At 45.7% G+C, this 22,462-nt stretch overlaps 1 protein-coding gene across 1 annotated transcript in view; it reads right to left on the reverse strand.

Annotated features, from left to right (window-relative positions):
- CNTNAP5 (contactin associated protein family member 5) overlaps positions 1-22,462 on the reverse strand; it is an 876,948-nt gene that overhangs the window by 274,182 nt on the left and 580,304 nt on the right. The window contains exon 13 of the mRNA XM_036320828.1: positions 18,344-18,544. Within this exon, the coding sequence (XP_036176721.1) occupies positions 18,344-18,544 (201 nt within the window). The remainder of the gene's footprint in view (positions 1-18,343; positions 18,545-22,462) is intronic.

The following is a 22,462-nucleotide window of genomic DNA, read 5'->3' on the forward strand; positions in this document are numbered from 1 at the left end:
ACATATTTCTCCAAAGAAGAATGCAAATGACCAACAAGCCCATGGAAAGATGTTTATCATTGATTATTAAAGAAATGAAATCAGAACCATAATGAGATTTCACTTCACACCTCCTAGAATGGTTCTAATTAAAAAGGGGGGGCAGGGAATAACAAGGGTTGGTGAGGAGGGAGAGACTACGCAGGTCCAGAATATAGAAGACCTGAGAAGTCAGCAGCCCTGCTTTGAGTGAGACAGGGAGACACTGGATCACTGAGTTCAGGAAGGAACTAGCACACACCAGCCTATGTGTAGAGGATAAGCTAAAGAGTGTGGTGGGAAGAAGCAAGAAAATCCATTTAGGAGGCGTCTGTAATAATCTAAACAAGAGATGATGAGTCATAAGCCTGGAGAATGACAAAGGTGGTGGTAAAAGTGGTCAATTTATGGATATATTTTGATTATAGACAACAGGATTAAGAATGTTATAAATGACTCACAGAGGGGTAGGGGGTTGTGGAATTAGGGGAAAAGGTGAAGGGATTAAGAATTAAAAATTGGTAGTAACACGACCTAGATGGTTTGGCTCAGTAGATAGATAGAGCATCGGCCTGAGGACTGAAGGGTCCAGATTCAATTCCAGTCAAGGGCACATGCCCAGGTTGTGGGGTCAATCCCCAGTAGGGGGCATGCAGGAGGCAGCCAATCAATTATTCTCTCTCATCATTGATGTTTCTCTCTCTCTCTCTCTCCCTCTCCCTTCCTCTCTGAAATCAATAAAAATATATTTTTTAAAAATTGGTAGTAACAAAATAGTCACAGAGATATAAATTATAGCATAGGGAATATAATCAATAATATTGTAATAACTATGTATGGTGCCAGGTGGGTACTGGAAATATTGGGGTGAGAACTCTATAAGTGTATGGTTTACATACATTGTGTCTGTAAGTGTATGTAAACCAACTTTGTATGGTGTCTAACCACTATATTGTACATCTAAAATTAATACATAATACTATTGCATGTAAATTGTAATTGCAAAAATGTTATGAGAAGGCAGGGGTAAAAGAGGAATCAAGGATATCGCCAAGGTTTCTTGGTCTGAGCATCTGCCATTTACAAAGTTGGGAAAGAATGCTGGGGGAGCAGATGCAGAGAAAGAAAATCAGAAAATTATTTTTGGACATTGAAAGACCAGTAGGCGGGCAGGCCTGTCAACCTCACGTCCAGTAAAGGCATCTTGGCTGGGGAGCTAAATTAAGAGTCTTTGTCATGTGACTGAACTGTAACCCCAAAGCCCACTCCTCCTTATAGGTGTGAGGAGAAAAGAAAAACAAGAAGGTAGCGAAAGCAGTCAGGTAGGGAGGCATGGACTGGACAGTGTGTCTTACAAGGCAAGCAAAGCATGTATTTCAAAGAGAAGGTGAGCGTCTGTCCCAGATGCTGCCAAATCAGATGCTCTCCCAGGGCCACAGGGGCTTGGCAACCAAGGAGATCATTGGTGACGCTAAGAGAAGTTCTGGAGAAACTGTGCATTCAGAACTGATTATGTAGTATCGTCTAAATGCATGTCCAGGTTCTGATAATTTAAAAAAGAATAGCATTTGCATATCAGCTTTAGCTATGCAACTGGTTATAACAAACGTGGATCCTTAATACGGTGAAAACGTGAACCAGGTAAAAAGGGAATGGAAAGAGCAGACACTAACCCAGCCCCCATGAATCAGTGGGGTTCCCAGGGAGGCGCTCCTGGGAAGGAAAGAGAACATGTTACCAGCCACTTGCATGAGGGGGCACCTCTGGAAGTGGAGCCGGGTGTGAGTAAGAGGGAGGCGGGACAGAGCCTGGGCGTCCGGGCAGAGAAAGTGTCCTTGTGCTTCCAAACCTTTGTCTTAGCAGAACCAGCTAAGTTTCCTACCTTTTTCCTGCACAGTTACTTAACTCATATCTTTCTTAAGAATTTAATTGACCCTTAAATTGACTAACTTCTTTTTAACTTTCTCTACTCTCTTAGTAACAAGAGATTTGAAGTCATGCAGTTGATGGGGTAACTTGCTTATATAAACACATGTAAAATAAAAATACAAATAACTTTTTAAGTCACATAAAACATTGTTGTGTGTCACACTTTGGAAATCCCTGAGCTCAAACACACAGTATCAGAAAGGACTCATGAAGAGAACTAAGATAATAAATAATAAATGTTTATTTATTTAAAGAAATCATTGGCTGATTTGAGAGAAAGAAAGGGAGAGAGAGAGAAACGTGTGCCCTGACCAGGGATCAAACAGAAACCTCAGCGCATGGAGACCACGCTCCACCCAGCCCGGAGAAACATTTACATAATGACACATTATTTAATAAATGATATACAAGGATAATAAATAAGAAATAGATGCTGAAATAGGGAAATAAGGTGCCCAGGGAGGGAAGATGAGCTCCATGCCGCCGAATCTTGGTACAGACACTATTGTTGAAGACCTCACTCTACTTCATCCAGTTTGCAGGGCAATTACGCTCCTGCTAGGAAAGATTCAACACATGGTCACGTTGCTCTTTCCGCTCAATGCTTCTGGAACACGTCATGCTAAACTGATGCTCTAAACTTTCCAGTTAGTTGCTAAAGACCTCTCAGACCCTTGCCCCTCCCTCGGCGGGGCCTCCGAGTAAAAGTCTGAAGCCACACTGCAACTTGCGCGCCTGTTTCTTCTGGAAGCTCTTGACGCGGAGGACTTTGGCATACCGCGCGGTGAAGCTGCTCTCATGGGCTGCCCGCCGAGTGACCGGTGCAAAGGGGTGCAGGGCAGGAAAGCCTCCGAGGGCAGCGTGCCAAGGCCAGGGAATTCCATGATGCCTCGCCATTCGTCACTTACGTTTAGCCTTTATTTTTGTTTATTTTTATTTATTTTTAGATTTTTTTCTTTTTCTTTTTTCTTTTTATTGCTTAAAGTATTACAAAGGGTATTACATATGTGTCTCCCCCCACCCCAGCCCTTGACAGTCCCCTGGCCTCCCCTACCCCCCATTGTCTTATGTCCATTGGTTATGCTTATATGCATGCATACAAGTCCTTCAGCTGATCTCTTACCCAGATCCCTCCTGCCCCCCAACCCTCCCCTGCCTTCCCGCTGCAGTTTGACAATCTGTTTGAGGCAGCTCTGCCTCTGTATCTATTATTGTTCAAAAGTTTATAATGGTCTCTATTATCCATGAATGAGTGAGATCATGTGGCATTTTTCCTTCATTGACTGGCTTATTTCACTGAAACGTTTAGCCTTTATAAAATTCACTCTACTGTGTGACCGTCCAAGTCCAGGGTGGCATAAAGGTTCACATGCCATCATTCGATGGCTGAGTTCCATCATACCCACCTGCCGCAGGGCTTCCTGACAACTCCCCATCCTTCGGCCTCTTAGTCCACACCCTGGCTTTGGTCAGCAAAGCAAGCCTGTCTCAAGAATGCTGCCCTCATCCAGGGGGAATGAGAAAGAAGCCAGCAGGAACAATTCTCACCTTTTCTCTTCCATCAACACAGGTGCCATTGCTACCATTAAATTTTCATTTAGTGGTGCAGGAGGAAAAAATTGGAAAGAGAGAATAGACGTGGAAATAGCTTCTGCTCAAAAAATGCTGCCATGGGGAGTGCTTTCCATGCACTATTAATGTTAATGTAGCAGAATTGCTCCATCCTCTTAATTAGATGCATAATTCTTAACCTTTAGGTAAACTGTGTATTCAGGCATGATGGAGGATGAAATGAAATTACTGCTTCCCAGAGGCAGGAGAAAACACACCCAACAAAGACCATGGGCACTGCTGAGTAGCTGGAGGAGGCATCATACTTATTTTGACTGAAGTGGCACAGAGGGCAGGTGCCAGGTTCACGCACATGAACGCACTGGAGCCCAGCACCTTGTATCCACACTGTGAATGCACCCGAGACAGAAACTGTCAGATCAAGGACATGGAGCTGTGTGGCACCCAGAACAGGTGTGTGAGTTAAAGAATCCGCTGAGACAGCATGGAGCCTGGGCCCTTCAGCCCTGCACCGGGCAGGAGCTACACCTGCTTTCCCTGTGTGAGTGGATCAGCACCGTAGTCTTCTTAGCAGAACCTAAGGGACCATTTGAATCGCCTGTGGCAGGAACCACCTCAGGCCATTTTTCTTCCCTCTTCCTTCACTTGTTGGTTAATCTTCTCCAGCTGCCAGGGAGTTTAAAGCCCTTCATCCTATCAATGGATTTCTGCAAATCTCTAACTTCCAGTTATTTTTAATAACTGCTCAGTCATTTTAGTGTTTCCAACATCTTTTCCAAAAAGCACTCCCAGCTGCCATAAACTGTGTTGTTTTAACAGTCTGAGTAACAATCTCCCCTTAGTTGTGGTTTATGCGCCATTTCATTACCTGAAGACCTTTGAAAGTCAGAAAGGATGGAAACAACTCCCCCACATGGAAACATGGAGCCTCAGAAGAAGCCACGGTGGGAAGTGACCCAAGTCCCGGAGGACACTCACTGCCCGGCGGCCCTGCGGAGGGCTCCTGGGCCTGGCGCTGCAGTGCGGGCACCAGCCCTCCTGGCCGAGAGCATCCAGCTCCATCTGCCGCACTGGCTCTCCCGCTTTCAGACCATTGATGTTGACATTAGCATGGACTAACACTGAAACTCTAATATTAACTAAATAGCAAAGCGAGGTTTCATATTAATAACATATTTGATTTTAGCTAAAACTAAAATTCAGGCTTTGTGTATTTATGCTTACAATGAGGATCATAAGTTAAAAATAGTTTGTAGTATTTCAGAGGTCTGATATAGTTTTATTTGGTGAGCCACATTAAGAAGACAAACATGCCTTTGACAGTAGATACAAAGGAAAAACAACACTGCAAGCAGGCCATCTTATTTCAATTCTTATTAGGGTGTGATGTTTTTCTATGTTCCCCCCACTGTGTGATGGGCATTGAAGTTATGCACCAATTATTATTTCTTCACCTTCCGGGCATATGAAAGGATGATAATTTCTGGTCCTGTAGGTAATTGAAGGGCAGCAGAATATGCCACCCCAAATATGCCAATTTGTAAAGGATCATTTATAGCTGAAGGCAATTAAGAAGCAAAGACTTAGAAAGTTCCTTGCTCTTCCAATATTTTCCTAAAAGCAGGGCATGCATTTTCAAAAGTTCCTCCTCCTCTCCAAGAAGGAGAAAATGTAATCACCTGAGACAACTTCAGGACCTATCAGCCTGGAGGTGGCATCAGAGGGTTTATATAACTAACCTTACCAACTAGCCTTACCAACTAGCCTTACCAGCTAGCCTTTATCTCCAGACTACTTTCCTTTGTCCTATCATTTCTCCACAAATGTACTGTGTTTTTGTTTGTGTATGTTTTGTTGTTGTTGTTAAAGACGCGATATAAGCTGGAGCCCTAAGACACCTCTTTGAATTATCATAATTGTCCATGGGTCTCTCCCATGTGTACATGAAATATACATGCTAATCAACTTCTGTTCCTTTTTCTCTGTTAATCTGTCTTTCATTCCAAGGGTTTCAGCCAAGACCTCAGAAGTCTGAAGGAAAGTTATTTTTCTTCTACTACATATTTTATTCCACTAGTTGTAAGCAGGTATGACCTGTGTCACTCCTAGACTGCAGCAGGTTAGGGGCACCTTTCTTCTTCTAAGGTGATACTTGAAACAAGAGCAACTCCATTACTCTGGGTCCACGGCAGGGAGTGGGGAGGGGAGACCTAGAGCAGAGCTCCTGGCCCACCCACAATGAATATCTAGCCTACTTGAAAAATGAACCCTTGTTTTAGTCATTAAGTTGTTCTGGCTTTACGTTGTTGTTGCAGTATAATTTAGCCTGTTGTGACTGATAAAGGAATGCTAAATATTGATTTTTAAAGTGCTTTTTTGACCATACCCCCACATGCATTTACATGCCAAGAAGACTTTTTGAGGACCTACTTTGTACCCTTGCCAAGCAAGGCTCTGGGTATTCAAATGAATACGACTCAGTAGTTATTCTTGAATAAGGATTTGCACTTGGAAAGGAATTTTAATTTCAGTGCTACCATGGAGGAAATGCACGTCCTCTGTGCCTTTTAGCTGCCAACAAGTTGCCATCCCAGGGCTCCTACCACCACCCTACCTCCTCAGTTAAGAAGCCCCTGTGGGCGGCACTGTTGGAAATGGTGTGCCCACAGTAATGGACTCCCGGTTTTCAACATCATCACTTGAGGCTCTTGAGGAGACTACTCAGGGCTATTTGTCTAAAATCATGTCTCCGTGGTTGAGAATCATTTTTACTCCATTAATGATGCAAAATGAGACAAAATACAGGATCCTGATTCAGAGATAATTCCCCAAAAGGTTGTTTGACCTTCCTTGCCTGCCTTCCTTCCTTCCTTCCTTCCTTCCTTCCTTCCTTCCTTCCTTCTTTCCTTCCTTCCTTTCTTCCTCATTTCCTCTCTCTTAATCCTCACAAGGTGCTTTCAGCAGCTACTCCACTATCCTGACATCTTATCATTTCTAAGCTCAATCAAACTATTCTGCTGAATACATAGATGGATTATTAGTGTCAGCAACTTCATTTCTAATTCTCTCTTTATCTGACTCCTTCTCCCTGTCTGGGATATTTTCCCAGAGAGAATTAGTTTTCTATTCTTGCAGGCATCTTATGAAATGATTAGCCAGATGGATTTTGGAATGACATCTGACTGTATCTATATAATGCAGGTTTACTAGGCAAAATCTAGTCACAGTCTGATTCAGTCCAAGGAAATTTTGTATAACTGGCATTAGGGCAGCTGGTGACAGCGCAGACTTAAGAAAATATTGCTTTTGTTTGTCCATGAAACAGAATTTAATTGTAGTAGCTTTTTGTTTGTTTAGGTTTTTTGTTTGTTTGCTTTTTTTTTTTTTAACTAGATGGGGGTGTATTTCTTTAGATGTGAATAGGGTCATGTGGTTATTATTGTACTTAACCTCTTTCAACCTCAGTTTGTTCATTAGTACTAACCTATACCGAATGAGATTATATGGATTAAAATGAGGTAGTTTTTTGTTTTTATAACTAGAGGCCCAGTGCACAAAATTCATGCACTTGAGTGTGTGTGTGTGTGGGGGGTGTCCCTCAGCCTGGTCTTCTTCCTCTCACAGTCTGGAAGCCTTCAGGGGATGTCCAACTGCTGGCTTAGGCCTTCTTCCAGCAGTTGGACATCCTTTGCGCTGCTGCAGATGCAGGAGAGGCTCCCACCTCTGCTGCTGTGCTCGCCAACCATGAGCCTGGCTTCTGGCTAAGCAGCACTCCCCCTGTGGGCGTACACTGACCACCAGGGGGCAGCTCCTGTGTTGAGCGGGATCAGGCTGAAACTGGCTCTCTGACATCCCCCAAGGGGTCCCAAATAATGAGAAGGTGCAGACCAGGCTGAGGGAACCCCACTGGTGCATGATTGGGGCCGGGGGGGGGGGGATGTGGGAGATTGGCCAACCAAGGAGGGACCATGGGAGGGCTCCAGGGCATGTCCATCTTGCTCAGTCCTGATCAGCCGGACCCCAGCAGCAACCTAACCTACCGGTCAGAGCGTCTGCTCCCTGGTGGTCAGTTCATGTCGTAGTGAGCAGTTGAGCGGCCTCAGCATATCATTAGCTTATTACACTTTGATTGGTTGAACAAACAACCAGACACTTAGCATATTAGGCTTTTATTATATAGGATGTAGCTATCAAAAATTTTTAAAGTTCCCATGTAGATCACATTATATATCTATTGAATAATATTGTTTTAGAGGCTACTTTGTTTAACATAGCCAATCACTGTTATTTCCTTTCTAGTTCTATGACTTCTTGCTTCTTACCTCTTTTCTCTACCACTAACTAATTTTTTTTCTGCCATCTTTTCTGGAGCCAGTCAGTTCTCTCTCTGCAGCCACTTGGTCAAGCTTCCTATCATGCCACCCTTCACTCAGTGGCAGTAGGTGAGTTCACCACAGAAGCCTGCTGCCGAGCACCTGAGTCAGAGTGCCCCCCCACCCCATCCTGCCCTCCTTTCTTCCCACCGTCTCGGCCTCCTCCTCTGCAAGAAGCAGCAACAACTTAAGCTGTTTAGTTCCCAAATCCGTCTTCTCCTCAGCCTCTGAGGGTGAATCACACTGGCCCACTCCATGCCTTTCCCACCACATTGACTCCTCTCTCTCCATCTGTGCCTTAAGGCAGTGATACCTTTCCTAGAAGATCCATGGTATTTACCCAAGAAAAGGTACCTCCTCCTTTCCTGAGCATTTTGCACCTCACTGACATGTAGGCGCCCTCTCTAATTCTGCCGACACTGACACAAGCTCCTTCAATGACAGTAGCTACTGTGGTCAGCTCCATTTACTTATGCATCATGCTTCCTGGAAAAGCCTGGAAGGTCAGTGAACATTTTGCAGATGAGAAAACATGACTCACAGATTCAAGTAATGACCTCACCATGGCTACCCAGCAAGAAAATGGCAGAGCAGGGAATTCAGTTATTTTTTTCTTCAGACCTTAAAACATTTCTACTGTGTCACACTAAGGTTATGGTTTAGCAATCCCTACACACATACAAGCACGGGCACGCACATGCATGCATACACACACACACACAAACACATACATGCACCTACATGCATATGGAGGAAGGCACACAGGAATAAAAACACTATAATTCACCCATTCCTTCCTCTCAGCAAAAAGGAGAGGACAGTGAACATTGTTTACAAAATCACCTCTGTCATTTCAAAAAATTTAGACAAACTGAGAAGTTAAATTTTAAAGCGTAAAAGTTTCCAAACATTTTTGTTCTTATGGATACTATTATGTTATTTTTGTCATCCTCATTCTTAGAGATGGGGAAACTGAGGCCTAGAGATGTTAAATACCATATTTAAGATCACGTCGCCAATTCCTAGATTCCTAGTCCATGTCTTCACTGGCCTGGGTATGCAAAGGCTCAGGTGGGAGGAAGTCCAGCTGGGGAGCTGCCATAGCGCGAAGCCTTTGCAGACTGCTGGGCCTCATCTGTGCAGCTGTCTTCCACGTCTAACTGAATGCATTTACAAAGTAAATACTGTAATAGAGTCATAACTACTTACAGGTAAGAATTTGTTATTCTCATGATTCTTGGCTTGTAATGGCCTTGGAAAAGATTCATACCTTCTCTGCACAATCAGTGTTTCCACAAGAAAGTATATTCTGAGACGACCAGGTGCATGAAGGTGTCAAAAAGCATCACCTACTATATAAATAAATTATCATATTTCATGGTCTTAAGAGTCTAAAAAAGTCTTTTTTTAAACCAAGCCCTCTAGTTCTTTATTGTGACAAGACAGTAAAACTGTGCACGTATTTTACCTCACTCTGCGTGGGTTAGTACAGAGTCGCGGCATGTCAGGGAAGAAAGGACAGTGGAGAACAGCAACTATATATAACCTGCAAGGATCAAAGCTGCGAAACGGGAGGCCCTTAAAATGTAACTTTCTCAGGGTCAAGGAGGCGATGGTAGATGATCCAGGAGCGGGTGGGCAGCCCCCCTCCCAGACCCCCTCCACCCCACCTCCCACTTTGTGGCTCGCTTTCTCCCAGCAGGAGACTGTGCTGCAGGCTTAGCCCCAGGCGCTGTTGTACCAGGGTCCTCTGGCATAGGGATAGGAGTGGTACTTCCTATTAATTGAGGAGGGATCTCCCATGCATTCAATAACCACTTGCTAAATGTTTGCGAGGTGCCAGGTGCTATTCTAGGCATTATGGGACAAAATACTGAGCAAGACAAAGAAAGCTCCTCTTTCATGGAGCTCATGTTCTAATGGAGGTAGACAGTAAAAAATAAACAAACAAACAAATTTTAAGAAAACAACAGGTAGTAACAACTTCTTTGCAGAATATTAAAATGGGATGAGGTGACGAAGTGGGATGGACTGGAGACTTTAGTTGTAGGTAAATGCAAGTTGAGAGAGAAGCATAGGAAGTGGAATGAAACCTGAGTAGAGAGAGCGGCTGGTGCAACACCAGGTGGGGAGAACCATGGCAAGGAACAGGATGCAGGGGAAGGGCCCGCTTAGCAGCAGTTGGAGATGAGAACCCTCAGAGCTCTGGGTTCCCCTCACAGGTAGGGGAGGGCTTGAAGCCGGGGCCCAGAATCTCGTTTTGGAAAGATGGCCACTTGGCTGTGTGAGATGTGAACTGTGGGGGGTGGGGTCAGGGCTGGAAGGGAGAGGGAGCAGGGCCCGGATGCCCTTGTCCAGTCAGGAGGCGAGGAGCTGTGACTTCAGGTAGAAGCAGTGAAATGGGGCAGAAGAGGCTGGAGCCAAAGTCCGTCTGGTGGATGGATTTGGTGTGTGTGTGCTGCCTGGGAACTGAGATGGGAAGGAGCAATGAGTCCAGCGCTTTCACCTTAGGAAACTAGGTAGATGATGGCACCAGTCATTGCGATGAGAACATAGATGGGTGGATTAGAGCTGGGTAGGGGACATGGATTTAATTCTTAACAGCACTCTGAGGTAGGGAACTGCAGTGTAGAAAGTAAGTACCGTAGGCCCATAGACCAACAAGAGGCAAGTCCCAAGGTAGAACTCTTTCACCACCAGACATGACAGGGGGTAAAATAACAGGTGTGCCCTGAATGTCTACTACATGCAGCACACGGCATCTGTCGTTATATGCTACAGATCAGGAAACTGAGGCTCAGAAGACCTAGGTAACTTATTCAGGATTTCACAGATAATAAGTAAAGTTTAATATCAGGTTAATGATTCCAAAATCCATGTTTTCCCATGTTGTTTCCGCTGCACTGCAGGTTAGAACTAGAAAATAGGGTTCTTCCTCCCACAAGCACATGAGATGAAGTGGGCGTGGCCTTTCACACGGAGGTGAGGAAATTAGAACATAGCTCACCCAAGATCTGTGTGTGGCTTTGGGGGCAATCCTCATTGATTAGTTAAGTAGCTAATGGTCTGAACAGCAATTCATTTGCAGCCAGACACCTGTTCTGTCATAAACTTTGTGGACAGTTTTATTTTCCTCAGATACACACCCAGTTCTTCAGCTTCGTTATGTTATATGTTTTCTTTATAAAACCCACCTCTGATTTTGACTCAGAGGGAGCAGTGGGGACTTTATGAGGAAAGGTGGCTTTCATGTGCAGTGAAGTGCACTGCCTTGAGTCATGCGATGGTCTCTATGTTTTAAGTCCTTTGGTAAACTCCTATAACTGCATTATAGCAGGTTACTTTGAGGGCAACGGAAGTCCCTGGAAGGTGAAAAATGGAGAGTCAGACATGAATTAGCTCTGACCTGGGTTTGGCTCCTGATGCTGCCCTCTTTTGCTGTATTTTCTTTGGTTAGTTGATTATCCCTGAAAATTTTTGAAAATAAGGTAGTTTTAAAACATGTCTGTACATGACACCACAACATGGACTCGAGTTTCCCTCGCTTTGAAGGTGACCGCTTTGGCTCATCGGTCCCTTGTTGCCTATTTTAAGCCAAGGAATTTAAAGGTGGTTTATTACATAGGCGTTGATGACCAGACCAAGATGCACTTTTTCTTTGGACACCTGCACCCCCCTTGCATTGTTCCCTTCTCTCTGGGAGGCCTTTCTTCTTTCTCTGCACATTATTTAGGAATGAGATGGAGGTTAAAACCAGAGGCATTCCTTTGAAACTGGTCTCTAGCACTCAGCAGCTATGGCCTTGGGGAAACATACCTTATTTCTTAGCACCTCCCCTTCCATCAATAAGCAGAGAGTGATAATGCACATGCCATAAGATCACTGAGAGGATTAAATAAAATAACCTTTGAAATGTCTGAAGAGAAAAGGTGCTCAGAAGTTTAGAGCCAATGGCAGTAGTGGCAGTGGTGATCAAAAAGGTGCATTCTAGGAACCATGAGTGTCTTGATAGAGTTTACAGTACATAAAGGGGAAATGCCCTTTAAATAAAGGTATTTCACGTACTGCCCCAGTATTTGCTGTGCAGATGTCATGGCATACGTTTGAGCTTCTGATTATGCTGGTCCCATGACAAAATGGGTTTCAATAGCATGGTGGCAGGCTGGTGTGCTGAACGGAGCATGGGCTTCCGGTCAGTTCTATCCGCATGCTCTGTGTCTGTGTGCATGTGGAAGGATGGAAAGAGGGCAGTTAGAAAGCAATGAGGGAGGGAGGAAGGAAGGAGAGGGAGTGGGGAAGAAGAGGAGAGGGATGGAGGAGGAAGGAGGGAGGGGAAGGAGAAAGAGAGGATGGAGGGGCAGAGGGGGTACTTATAGATGTTTGAGAGGAGAGTAAGGAAGAAGGTGTCCAGCTCTCTGCCTGACCGCTCAGATGTGCGGGTGTGGTGAGGGCCTGCAATAGTTACATGGTGGGTGAAGTTGTCAAAGTGGCCTCGATTTGGTTCCAGCGCAGCAGCTAGGACAAAAGTAATGCCATGAATCAGAGGCAATGCAAGGCGGCTCTAAGGATCTGTGGCTGAGCTGGACTGTGGGGACCAGATGTGGATTCTGCTCTCAGGGAGCTCTAAGCTGCTCCCAGTTCACCAGGGATAGGCAGTAACCTAAAATACCTAAGTGCTTAGCACATTGCAAATACCTGCTTTAGCCTGACATAAGCAGACTTTAGCTCTGGGCTTTGCAATAGAAGAGAAAGAGAAATCCCTTGTTCCAGTGACTCCCTTGCACACTTACAATAAAATCCAATCTTCAGCCTTGCATGGCCTGGTCTCTGGGCACCCCAACCTCCTTTTCCTGTTACCCTTTTTCCCTCTTCCCTCTCACAAGCTGCACTGACCTGGTGCTGATGCTCAGCCTGAAGTCCTCAGTCCCAGATTTCCCAGGCCCCACCCCTCCCTTAACCAGGACTCTGGTGGCAGTGGCAGGACCCCTCGCAGCCAAGAGCGCCTTTCCTACCTGCCTGTCTGCAAGAGAACTCCCACTATGGTCACACTCAGGCCCCTGATGTGTCTTCACTTTTCTGTCTCACACTTTCCATGAACTGATGATGTGTATATGGGCATTTGTATGTCTGTACATCTATGTGAATGTGTATGCATGCCCATGTGTGCAAACATGTGTGCATGTGTGTATATAACTGCATGTATGTGTGTAAATTCGTGGTGTGTGTATGCTTGTGTGTGCATATGTGTACTAGCATGTGTGTTTATGCATGTGTGTGCAAATATGTGGTGTATGTGCATGCTTGTGTGTATTTGGTTTGTTTCTGTCATCCCTACTACAAGCATGTGGACAGGAACTGTTTTTTTTCTTCAATGTTTCATTTCACCAGCCAGAAAAGTTCGTGGCACATGATAAAGAATCAATAAATACTTATTGTATGAAAGGAAATGTAATCATCTGTTAATGGATGAAGTATTGGGCACAAAGTGTTTTACGTTTAGTAATCCCCAGAGAACCTTGAAGTGTTACTTCTTTATCAGCAATGTGACTATTCTGTATCACAATTTCTTACTGAGATTTCTAAACATAATGATTAGTTTTGTGCACATGGAACCTGAGGGTCTATACACATGAGTGCATTCATATGTCTATTTGGGAATACAAAGAGTATATGATGAGTATAGGTGCCGATACACAATGTTATTATATAGCATAGACTCTATAATATGTACTAGTAAACATGGTGTTTGTATATTCAGACATATATATTTATTTAGAACAGTGATTCCCAACCTTGTTTTGGCCATGCCCCACTTAAGCATCTCTAAAATTCTGATTCCCTCCCTGTTACATCTAATTATTTTTTTAAAAATACATTTCATTCATTTTTTACAGAGAGGAAGGGATAGGGATAGAGAGTTAGAAACATCGATGAGAGAGAAACATCGATCAGCTGCCTCCTGCACACAACCTACTGGGGATGTGCCTGCAACCAAGGTACATGCCCTTGATTGGAATCGAACCCAGGACCCTTCAGTCTGCAAGCCGACACTCTATCCACTGAGCCAAACAGGTTAGGGCACATCTAATTCTTATTATTCAGAAAGTGAACTCCTATCAGCCTAATAGGCCATTAACTTGGTCTAAACAAGCTTTGAAAGAACATGGCATCCATGAAAGAGAAAAATAAAAGAACAAAAGGACAGTTGAAGTACTGAGGAAGAAATCACTAAAAATTGTTAAAATAATAATATGAAGTGATATGAAAAAATAGCAAATAACATTTCAAAACATAATGGAGAACTGAAATTCATAAATATGTCACAAAATATACTTATATATTGTATACGAGGCCCCTAGAACCATAAGAAATGCAAAAAATTCACTGTTAATAACTCATTCTCAAATTTCCCCCCTTAAAAGTCAAATTGTCCCTCTTAAAAGTCAAATTTCCCCCTGTGGGGAACCACTGATTTAGAGTCTAAATTACTATATACCACATATTAGCATATGTAGCCAATAGCTAATTTGCTATATGCTCACTAAACTATCATCAGTTAAAGAGGAAAATTGAGAATTATAGAATACTTTAAAGGAAATAGGATTTTCCTTTTTTCAACATAAGCAGGGGAAGCAGTTGACTCCAGGTGGAAACCACTCACATGCTGCATCAGGAAATGAGTGGGATAACTGAACGGCCTAGACTACAGCAGTGGTTCTCATCCTTGGCTGCACATTAGAATCAACTGGGAATCTTTTTAAAATCCTGATTTCTGGGCCTCATCCTCCGGACATTCTGTTTCTTTGCTATGAGGTGGGGCCACAACATGAGTAACAAAGAAACAGAATTTCAGGAGGATGAGGCCCAGAAATCAGGATTTTAAAAAGATTCCCAGGTGATTCTAATGTGCAGCCCAGGTTGAGAACCACTGGCCTAGAGGCAGGGAAAGGGGGCTGGAAGTGCACTGATCCTTAGTTCTATGGATGAACTTGAACAGCCCAAGTGGCAAACTTGTTTGCATGACTGACCCGAAGTAAACTCGGCCAGGCTCTCCAGCAGCTATGGGCTTCAGATCAAGGTGTCTCCTTGTAACAGCATTGACCTCTTACCTCTGATCCGGGAGCTCAGAGCTGGATGGGGGAAGGGTTCCCAACCCGCCTCTCAGTGCACAGTGTGGGGTGAAAAAGTGCGTCCACCCAGTACTCACACCAGAAAGAAATCGCACAAGGGGATGCTGGGCACCAAGGAGACTCCATCGTGGCACAACCACATAATGAAAGACTCTGCTGTTAATGAGCATTTGGCATGAAGTCATAGTTATTGATATGGGACAGTATTTGTACAGTGTGTGTGTGAGAGAGAGAGAGAGAGAGAGAGAGAGAGAGAGAGAGAGAGAGATTCAGAGAGTAAAACAATATCACAGGCTCCCGCTTGGGCAGATAAGGGGATGCTTGTTCAGCTCTTCCAGACTGAGGGCCAGGTAAGGCGAAGTGGGTCTCCACCATCTCCCCTATGCTCCCTGGTCTTCCAGGGTAAGCGCTTGGCTTTAATGAGGGGGATTAGTACAGTGTTCCTGCATGTATGTGCCTGTTATGAACTGATTGAGTCCCGCCCAAATCCATTCACAGAGTTGAAACCCTGCCCCTCAATGTGATGGTCTTAGGAGATGGGGGTCTTGGGGAGGGGGTGGAGCCCTCAGTGTGATGGTCTTAGGAGGTGGGGGTCTTGGGGAGGTGGTGGAGCCCTCAGTGTGATGGTATTAGGAGGTGGGGGTCTTGGGGAATTGGTGGAGCCCTCTCAGTGTGATGGTCTTAGGAGGTGGGGGTCTTGGGGAGGTGGTGGAGCCCTCAGTGTGATGGTATTAGGAGGTGGGGGTCTTGGGGAGGTGGTGGAGCCCTCAGTGTGATGGTCTTAGGAGGTGGGGGTCTTGGGGAGGTGGTGGAGCCCTCAGTGTGATGGTATTAAGAGGTGGGGGTCTTGGGGAGGGGGTGGAGCCCTCAGGAACGGAATCAGTGCAAGTTCACTCCCCTTAGTCCTGCCATGTGAGGACATGAAGAAAAGTAGCTGTGTGACCAGGAGAGGCCCTGACCAGAACCCTGACTTTAGGGGCCGGCCAGTCTGTGGATTGGTGATAGGAGCGCCCTTAGGCCAGTGCCCTGGCTCTGGGATCCCTGTGCACACTATTGGCTGCCTCATGCCTATGAGGTGAGCACACCTGGGCTGGCGTTAAGTGTGAGGGGTAAGAGGCTAGGGCCACGTTGCTAGGAGGCACTCTATCAGCAGCACCACCTCACCCAGTGCCACAAGCACTGCAGGTGGAGGCCCAGGGGCCCCTTGGGCTCTGGCCCACACTGAGCTTTTCAAGCCAGCTCACCAGGAGGACGCAGACACTATGAGCATGCCCACTGTCCTCCTTCCTCTACCTCCTTTGACTCAGACCCATGGGGGAAGGGAGGATTAATGAACACCTTCAAACCCCAACACACATACAGTGTGTTCCAATGTGCTTTTGTGCACATCCATGTGGCCAAACATCTGGAAGGATACACGCCAAATACAACATCCGTCTGCTCTGGGGGGTGAGATTGTTTTCTCGCATGAGTTATGATCAGTGTAACCATTCTATTTACACATTTAAAATAAAGACAGCCTCTCCCTGAGCTTGGTTCCCATCCCGGCACCAGTCTGGGGCCTTCCCTCTGGGCTGGAGGCTGTGCGCAAGGAAAGAAACACGGCCCCCGGGTCTGCTGGCCCGCACCGTGGTGGGAGCACAGGCTCCCTTCTGTCCATCTTCCTGCTGCCTCTGCCGCTCAGGTTCTGAGGCAAATGGTTTGGCGGTGAAACCAGACGTTTAGTGACTTGAACAGTCACATAACTAGAAAGAGGAGGCATGACCTCACTCCCAGCGTGGCCTGCTCCCAAACCCACGCCCCTCCTGCTCAGTGTCCACGTCAAGCAAAAGGCAGTGACGGCAGAAAAATAAAACACGCAGGACGTCAGCGGGTGGCCACACGGACGGCACAGAATGCAGATGCTGGAGGACATCCCAGAGTCACAGCAACATGCTCACCTCCTCCCTACGTCCGCCAAACCCAACCTGGGAAACTGGGAACAACACCCGACAGAGGGGGCGCCGGGTGCTGAGACACAGGCATTTTGTGCTGAGAAGGGAGAGGGACAGGGACTGAGGCCTGGGAAAGGGCCCGGTACCATGCTCCGACCTCAGCCTGCGCGCTCCGTGCACCCACCCCCCTGCATAACTGATTTTCCCAGTGATGGTACTGAGTCATCAAGAAAAGGTTACATTTTATATTCGGAATTATCTCCTTAAGAAGGCAAGGAAGCATGTAATCTATTTGAAAAAGATTTTCATTTCAAATAGTTAGAAACTCCTTTAAAGATTTCTGGTGCTTAAAGGAATAAGAAACAGTTATCTGGAAAACTCATTCACGTGGAACAAGGTGTCCCCTAAAGATTCTTGATCAGGGCGGCTGTGGGTCACATTTAGTGAGGTGCACAGGCTTTCTCCTTTTTGACATTTCAGGGTCTAGTTTTCCCAGGTTTTTCACCATTCCCAACTTCCAAGCACTGGGCTCTAAATTACATGACGCTAAAGATTCTGACACACTTTTTTGGCCACCTCACATCCCCATGGTGGGCAGCCTCCCCTCCCCCCCCCTAGCTCCCCCCCCCCCCCCCACACACACACACACACTGCAACTAAACAAATGGATTCCCAGGGTGGGCATAATCGTGGCCAAGCCCACCTGACATTTTGCGACATGCCTGGGTGTTTTTGTAAGCAGTTCTAGGAAATTTCTGTTTGGTTTTGTTCTTTGTTCTTGCAAGCATGTTAATGACGAAATCAACTATCCACTCTAAAAAATAACCATCAAAAAAAGATTAAAAAATAGGGTTTATCTAATTTTTTTTCTGAAAGCAAGTGTTATTTTTATAAAATGCATTTCCAGAGGCCTCCGCATTTCAGGCAGCACACAGGACCTGCTACCCTCCGGCCTCATTGTTTCCCACTACGCCCCAACGCTTTGCCCCCAGACACCACTCCTTGCTCTTGGGGAATGTGCAGAGCCCCTGTTGCTTTCCCATATGCTGTCGCCTGCACGTTTTTATGTCTGGCTCCACTGCTCACTTCAAGTGCCATTGCTCTCAAGGCCCTTTTCATGGTCACTGCTGTGGCAGGGTGGGTGTGGCCGTCCTTCCCTTTGGGAGATGAGGAGAGACCTTAAGAGGTGATGGAACTTGCTCCCGGCCCACCCTGGGCATCAGTAGGTGGTCCATCACAGTCCTCGCCCAGCAGCCTTTCCCTCCCGGCTCAGTGCAGCCCCCTTGTGGGCAAACACCCACCTCTGTGATATTCCAGGTTATGTAGCCCTTCTGCCGCTGTGGTCACCCTGCATGGCCAACCAGAGCAGGGGGCCTGCGAGCTTTACCTGGTGTGTTGAGCAGGCGGGACCTCCTGCAGTAGTAGGCCACCTCCTGCTCACAGTGCTCCGAGCTGTCGATCACGGCCTCCAGCTGCCCCAGGCTGCCCCCGTAGTCCAAGGCCATGGAGTAGGGCTTCTCGGGGCTGGCGCCCTGCACACGGGTCAGCTCTGTGTTGTTGTGCTGCACCGACGTCCAGATCTTGTCCTCTGCCCAGAAAACACAGCCCAAGGAAGGAGGGTTAGAAGAAAGTTCAGAAAAGGATCACACTGGAAAAAAGAGGCTCGTGCAGGCCATGTGATGGCGTCTCCCCAGGGGGCCATGATCACCACCGGCTGCTCTACTCATGCCCAGGCTTTGACCAGAGAGTTTTTGCTCCTCACAGAGCTCCACTAGTGGAGAAAGCAGGTTAGTAATCTCAAGAGCTGCTGTTTTGGAGCTGATTCCACAGGCTGCAAGCTAAGCATTTAATCCCATTATCTCATTTAAAATCAATGCTACTTAAATCCGAAGGGAACCGACACGGCCAGGTCAGAAGTGGGGGAAATGCAATGAAGAGACTCAGGCAGCTTGCTCAGGATAGTGACAAAGCAGGAACTGGAACCCAGGGTGTGAGTCCCCCAAAGCCCTCCTCCATCTACTGGCACACCCCCCCTTCACAAGAAAAACACTAGCACCCGTGGTTATCACAGAAAACCACACGTTCCAGGGGAAATAAGACCTACACACAGAGTCTCTGTAAAACACACAGTTAACAAGGATAGAATTTGCACTCCCCATTGAATTCCAAGGCACTTAACTGCAGTTTTTTTTATTATTCATCCTGTTTGTCAAAAGTATTTGCGGAGGCTTACAGGAAAAGAACATGCAGGGGCGAAGACCTTTAAATCAGGGACCTTTAAAACATGCCTTGCCCAGAACAGGGAAAATGGAAGGCTAGGAGAGAGGAGAGGGATGTGAGTGTTAGAAACTGGGAGGCCTGTATGTGAAACCTCTCTCTGCTGAGAACTAGCTTAGACAAGTCACCTCACTATGGGGGGTCAGTGTTATCATCAGTAAAAAAAAAATAAAAATATAAGCACAGCAAAACCATCTCCCCTGTGGCAGGGCAGTTACTGTGGAATAACAACCCAAAATATAAAGTTTCAAGACACTATCTGGCAGGCACAGACATTCTGTAACAGTAACTTAGGCAAAGCATTTACTGTGATGGGGGTTGAATTTAATTCTGAAGATGCTTATGGATGAAGCCAAGGAGGAAAGGGGACACCTCAGGAAGCTTTCGTCATCTGAGCATCTTTACCACAGTGACGTCCTTCCTCTTCCTCGGTTCTCAGGGCTGAAGAGGAGCCCCACATAGACACCCATGGCTCCCTCACCCTCACCTCCACAGTCTTGCAAATGCGCAAACCAAGGTCTAAGAAGTAAAAATACTTCGAGGCCTATGGGACAAGACCATCCTGCATATCAGATATTTACATTATGATTCATAACAGTAGCAACATTACAGTTATGAAGTAGCAAGGAAAATAATTTTATGGTTGGGTCACAACATGAGGAACTGTATTTAAAGGGCCAGAAGGTTGAGAACCACTGCTGTAGAGGGACAAAGAAAGACGGACAGTTTTTAAATGTCCAAGGTGCTTAGAAGCAGAAGAGGGAAACCAAGTCCAATAATAGAGATGGTGTGTCGCTGCCTCATACTAGAACATTCTACAATATATTGTTACCTCTATATTTTTACCTATGTCTATACAGATATAAAGATGTAGCTATGCAGATATATGAATGCTCAGAGAGAGAGAGAAGTAAATGTGTCCCCAATTGTACTGTGTCCAATCTGTCTCATTTCAAAAGTGATCCACATAGCATCATTAAGTCATATGGATTTAGATTTCCCTTCCAATGAACACAGACTTTCATATCTGTATATTCATTCACCTAATTGTTCATACATCCATTAATTGATTTGTTTATTCATTTAATCATTGACTCACTTTGCCAAAATCATATTCTATCTTTGGCAAGATGGAAAAGGAAGCTGTCAGACAATCTTTCATCTTAAAGTCACTACTATTGCCAACTCTGCCTCAGGACCCTGAGGGTGAATTGAAGTTTTAATAATTCAGCTATTGGCACTTATTGGTATATGCAATATTCAGGAGATGCAAAGGGACACTAAGAGCTTCAAAACACTCCCCACAATTCCCTTAGATGTCACAAGCCCCCACTGCAAACACAGCGGGAGTGACAGGAAGATAGCGATTACTGGAAACTTCGGTCTCTTTGTTGCCTTTCCTTTCAAAGATACCCTTGTCCTCTGACTACATTTCCCCTGGGAGATAGCAGAGTAAAGACTGACAGCAAATGGGTAAATTGGTATTATTCCCCCTCTCCTGCCAAGTCATTGGCAGTAGTGTAGGTTAAGCCCTGACCTGGACACAATAGTAAAGGCCAGTGGACAGTGGCCCTCGTGAGAGCCTCCATGGGCCAGCTCCTGCTCCCTGCTCTAGGGCGGGTACTGTGGTTTCGCCTGGGGAAGGTCCATGTGAAGTCAGCTCTGAAGGGTTTTCAAACAAGTAAGATTTGCTCTAAACAGTCCATTAGGTGGATTCAGGGGATGCATTCACGAACCCACACATGCTTGTACTAAAACATGGCTCTGGAAGCTAAGTATTCAAGGTGGTTCTTTGGTCCATGGGTGGGCGAAGGTTAGTGTATGTGGTCAGGCTCTGGAGTCAGAAGATCTGGATTGGCATGCAAGTCTTAGCAACCTTGTCAAATTATTACTTCTCTAAAGTTCAGTTTCCTCTTCAGTAACATCCGAAAAGCAGCAATGAGGCCGACTATACAGGGTTGTTGTAAAGATGAAGTGAGGGTGTTTATGCAAGGAGGTCCATTATTCACCAAATGAATGGCATTCCACAGAAATCTATGCTGACCATCATACATAAAGGCATCGGGGTCTCACAGGTGGCCGGTGCTGCTATTCTTAGCAACAGCATCCAGGAGAGGGCAAGGGGAGAGTGGCCTCAGGCAGTTCTCAGGATGGTGTGTAGGTTCTTTCCCAGAGCATAAGGTAAGAGATGCCTCATGGGGAGAGAAGATAAACTCTGCCCAGCCTCCCTCCCCAAATCCATCGAAATTCATGAGGAAAACACACCCATTTCAAAAGACCCAGAACAGGAATTGCTTTATTTTTGAAGTTTTGGGAACATCACACGATTCAACCTACAAAGATTGCCTATAACTCGAGAAAGTCCAATTTCATGTAGGGAATGAGGGTGAATCATCTATGCTGAGACTGGAAACGCATTATAAAGTCCTCCAGGCTCCAAACACCAGCCTCTGCTGGCCTGCCTCCAGCACAAGACCCCAGTACAGGGCATGTGTCACAGTCTCCGAGCTGCAAGGTGTGCTGAGACAGCCTGCACTGTGGACACATCCATTCCTTAGAACCTGGGCTCTGCTGCATGCCAGCTGGGAGATGCTGAGCAAGTTACATATCCAGCTCTGGTTTCCTTCTTGGAAAGCAGGGCTTGTAATATCATTTTAATGAAAATCCTATATAATAAAAGCCTAATATGCTAAGTGTCCGGTCATCCGGTCGTCTGTTCAACCTATCAAAGTGGTTGAGAACCACTGCTGTAGAAGGACAAAGAATGATGGACAGTTTTGAAATGTCCAAGGTGCTTAGAAGCAGAAGAGGGAAACCAAGTCCAATAATAGATGGTGTGTTGCTGCCTCATACTAGAACATTCTACAATATATTGTTACCTCTATATTTTTACCTATGTCTATACAGATATAAAGATGTAGATATGCAGATATATGAATGCTCAGAGAGAGAAATAAATGTGTCCCTAATAGTACTGTGTCCAATCTGTCTCATTTCAAAAGTGATCCACATAGCATCATTAAGTCATATGGTAATAATATGCTAAGGCTGCTCAACCACTCTCTATGATGTGCACTGACCACCAGGGGGCAGACACTCTGACCAGTAGGTTAGCTTGCTTGCTGCCAGGGTCCAGCCGATTGGGAGTGAGAGAGATGGACTGGACATGCCCTGGAGCTTTCCCATGGTCCCTCCCCAGCTGGCCAATCTCCTGCATCCCTCCCTGGCC

This window comes from Myotis myotis, unplaced genomic scaffold (genome assembly GCF_014108235.1).
Source record: "Myotis myotis isolate mMyoMyo1 unplaced genomic scaffold, mMyoMyo1.p scaffold_m19_p_8, whole genome shotgun sequence".
Taxonomy (NCBI): domain Eukaryota; kingdom Metazoa; phylum Chordata; class Mammalia; order Chiroptera; family Vespertilionidae; genus Myotis; species Myotis myotis.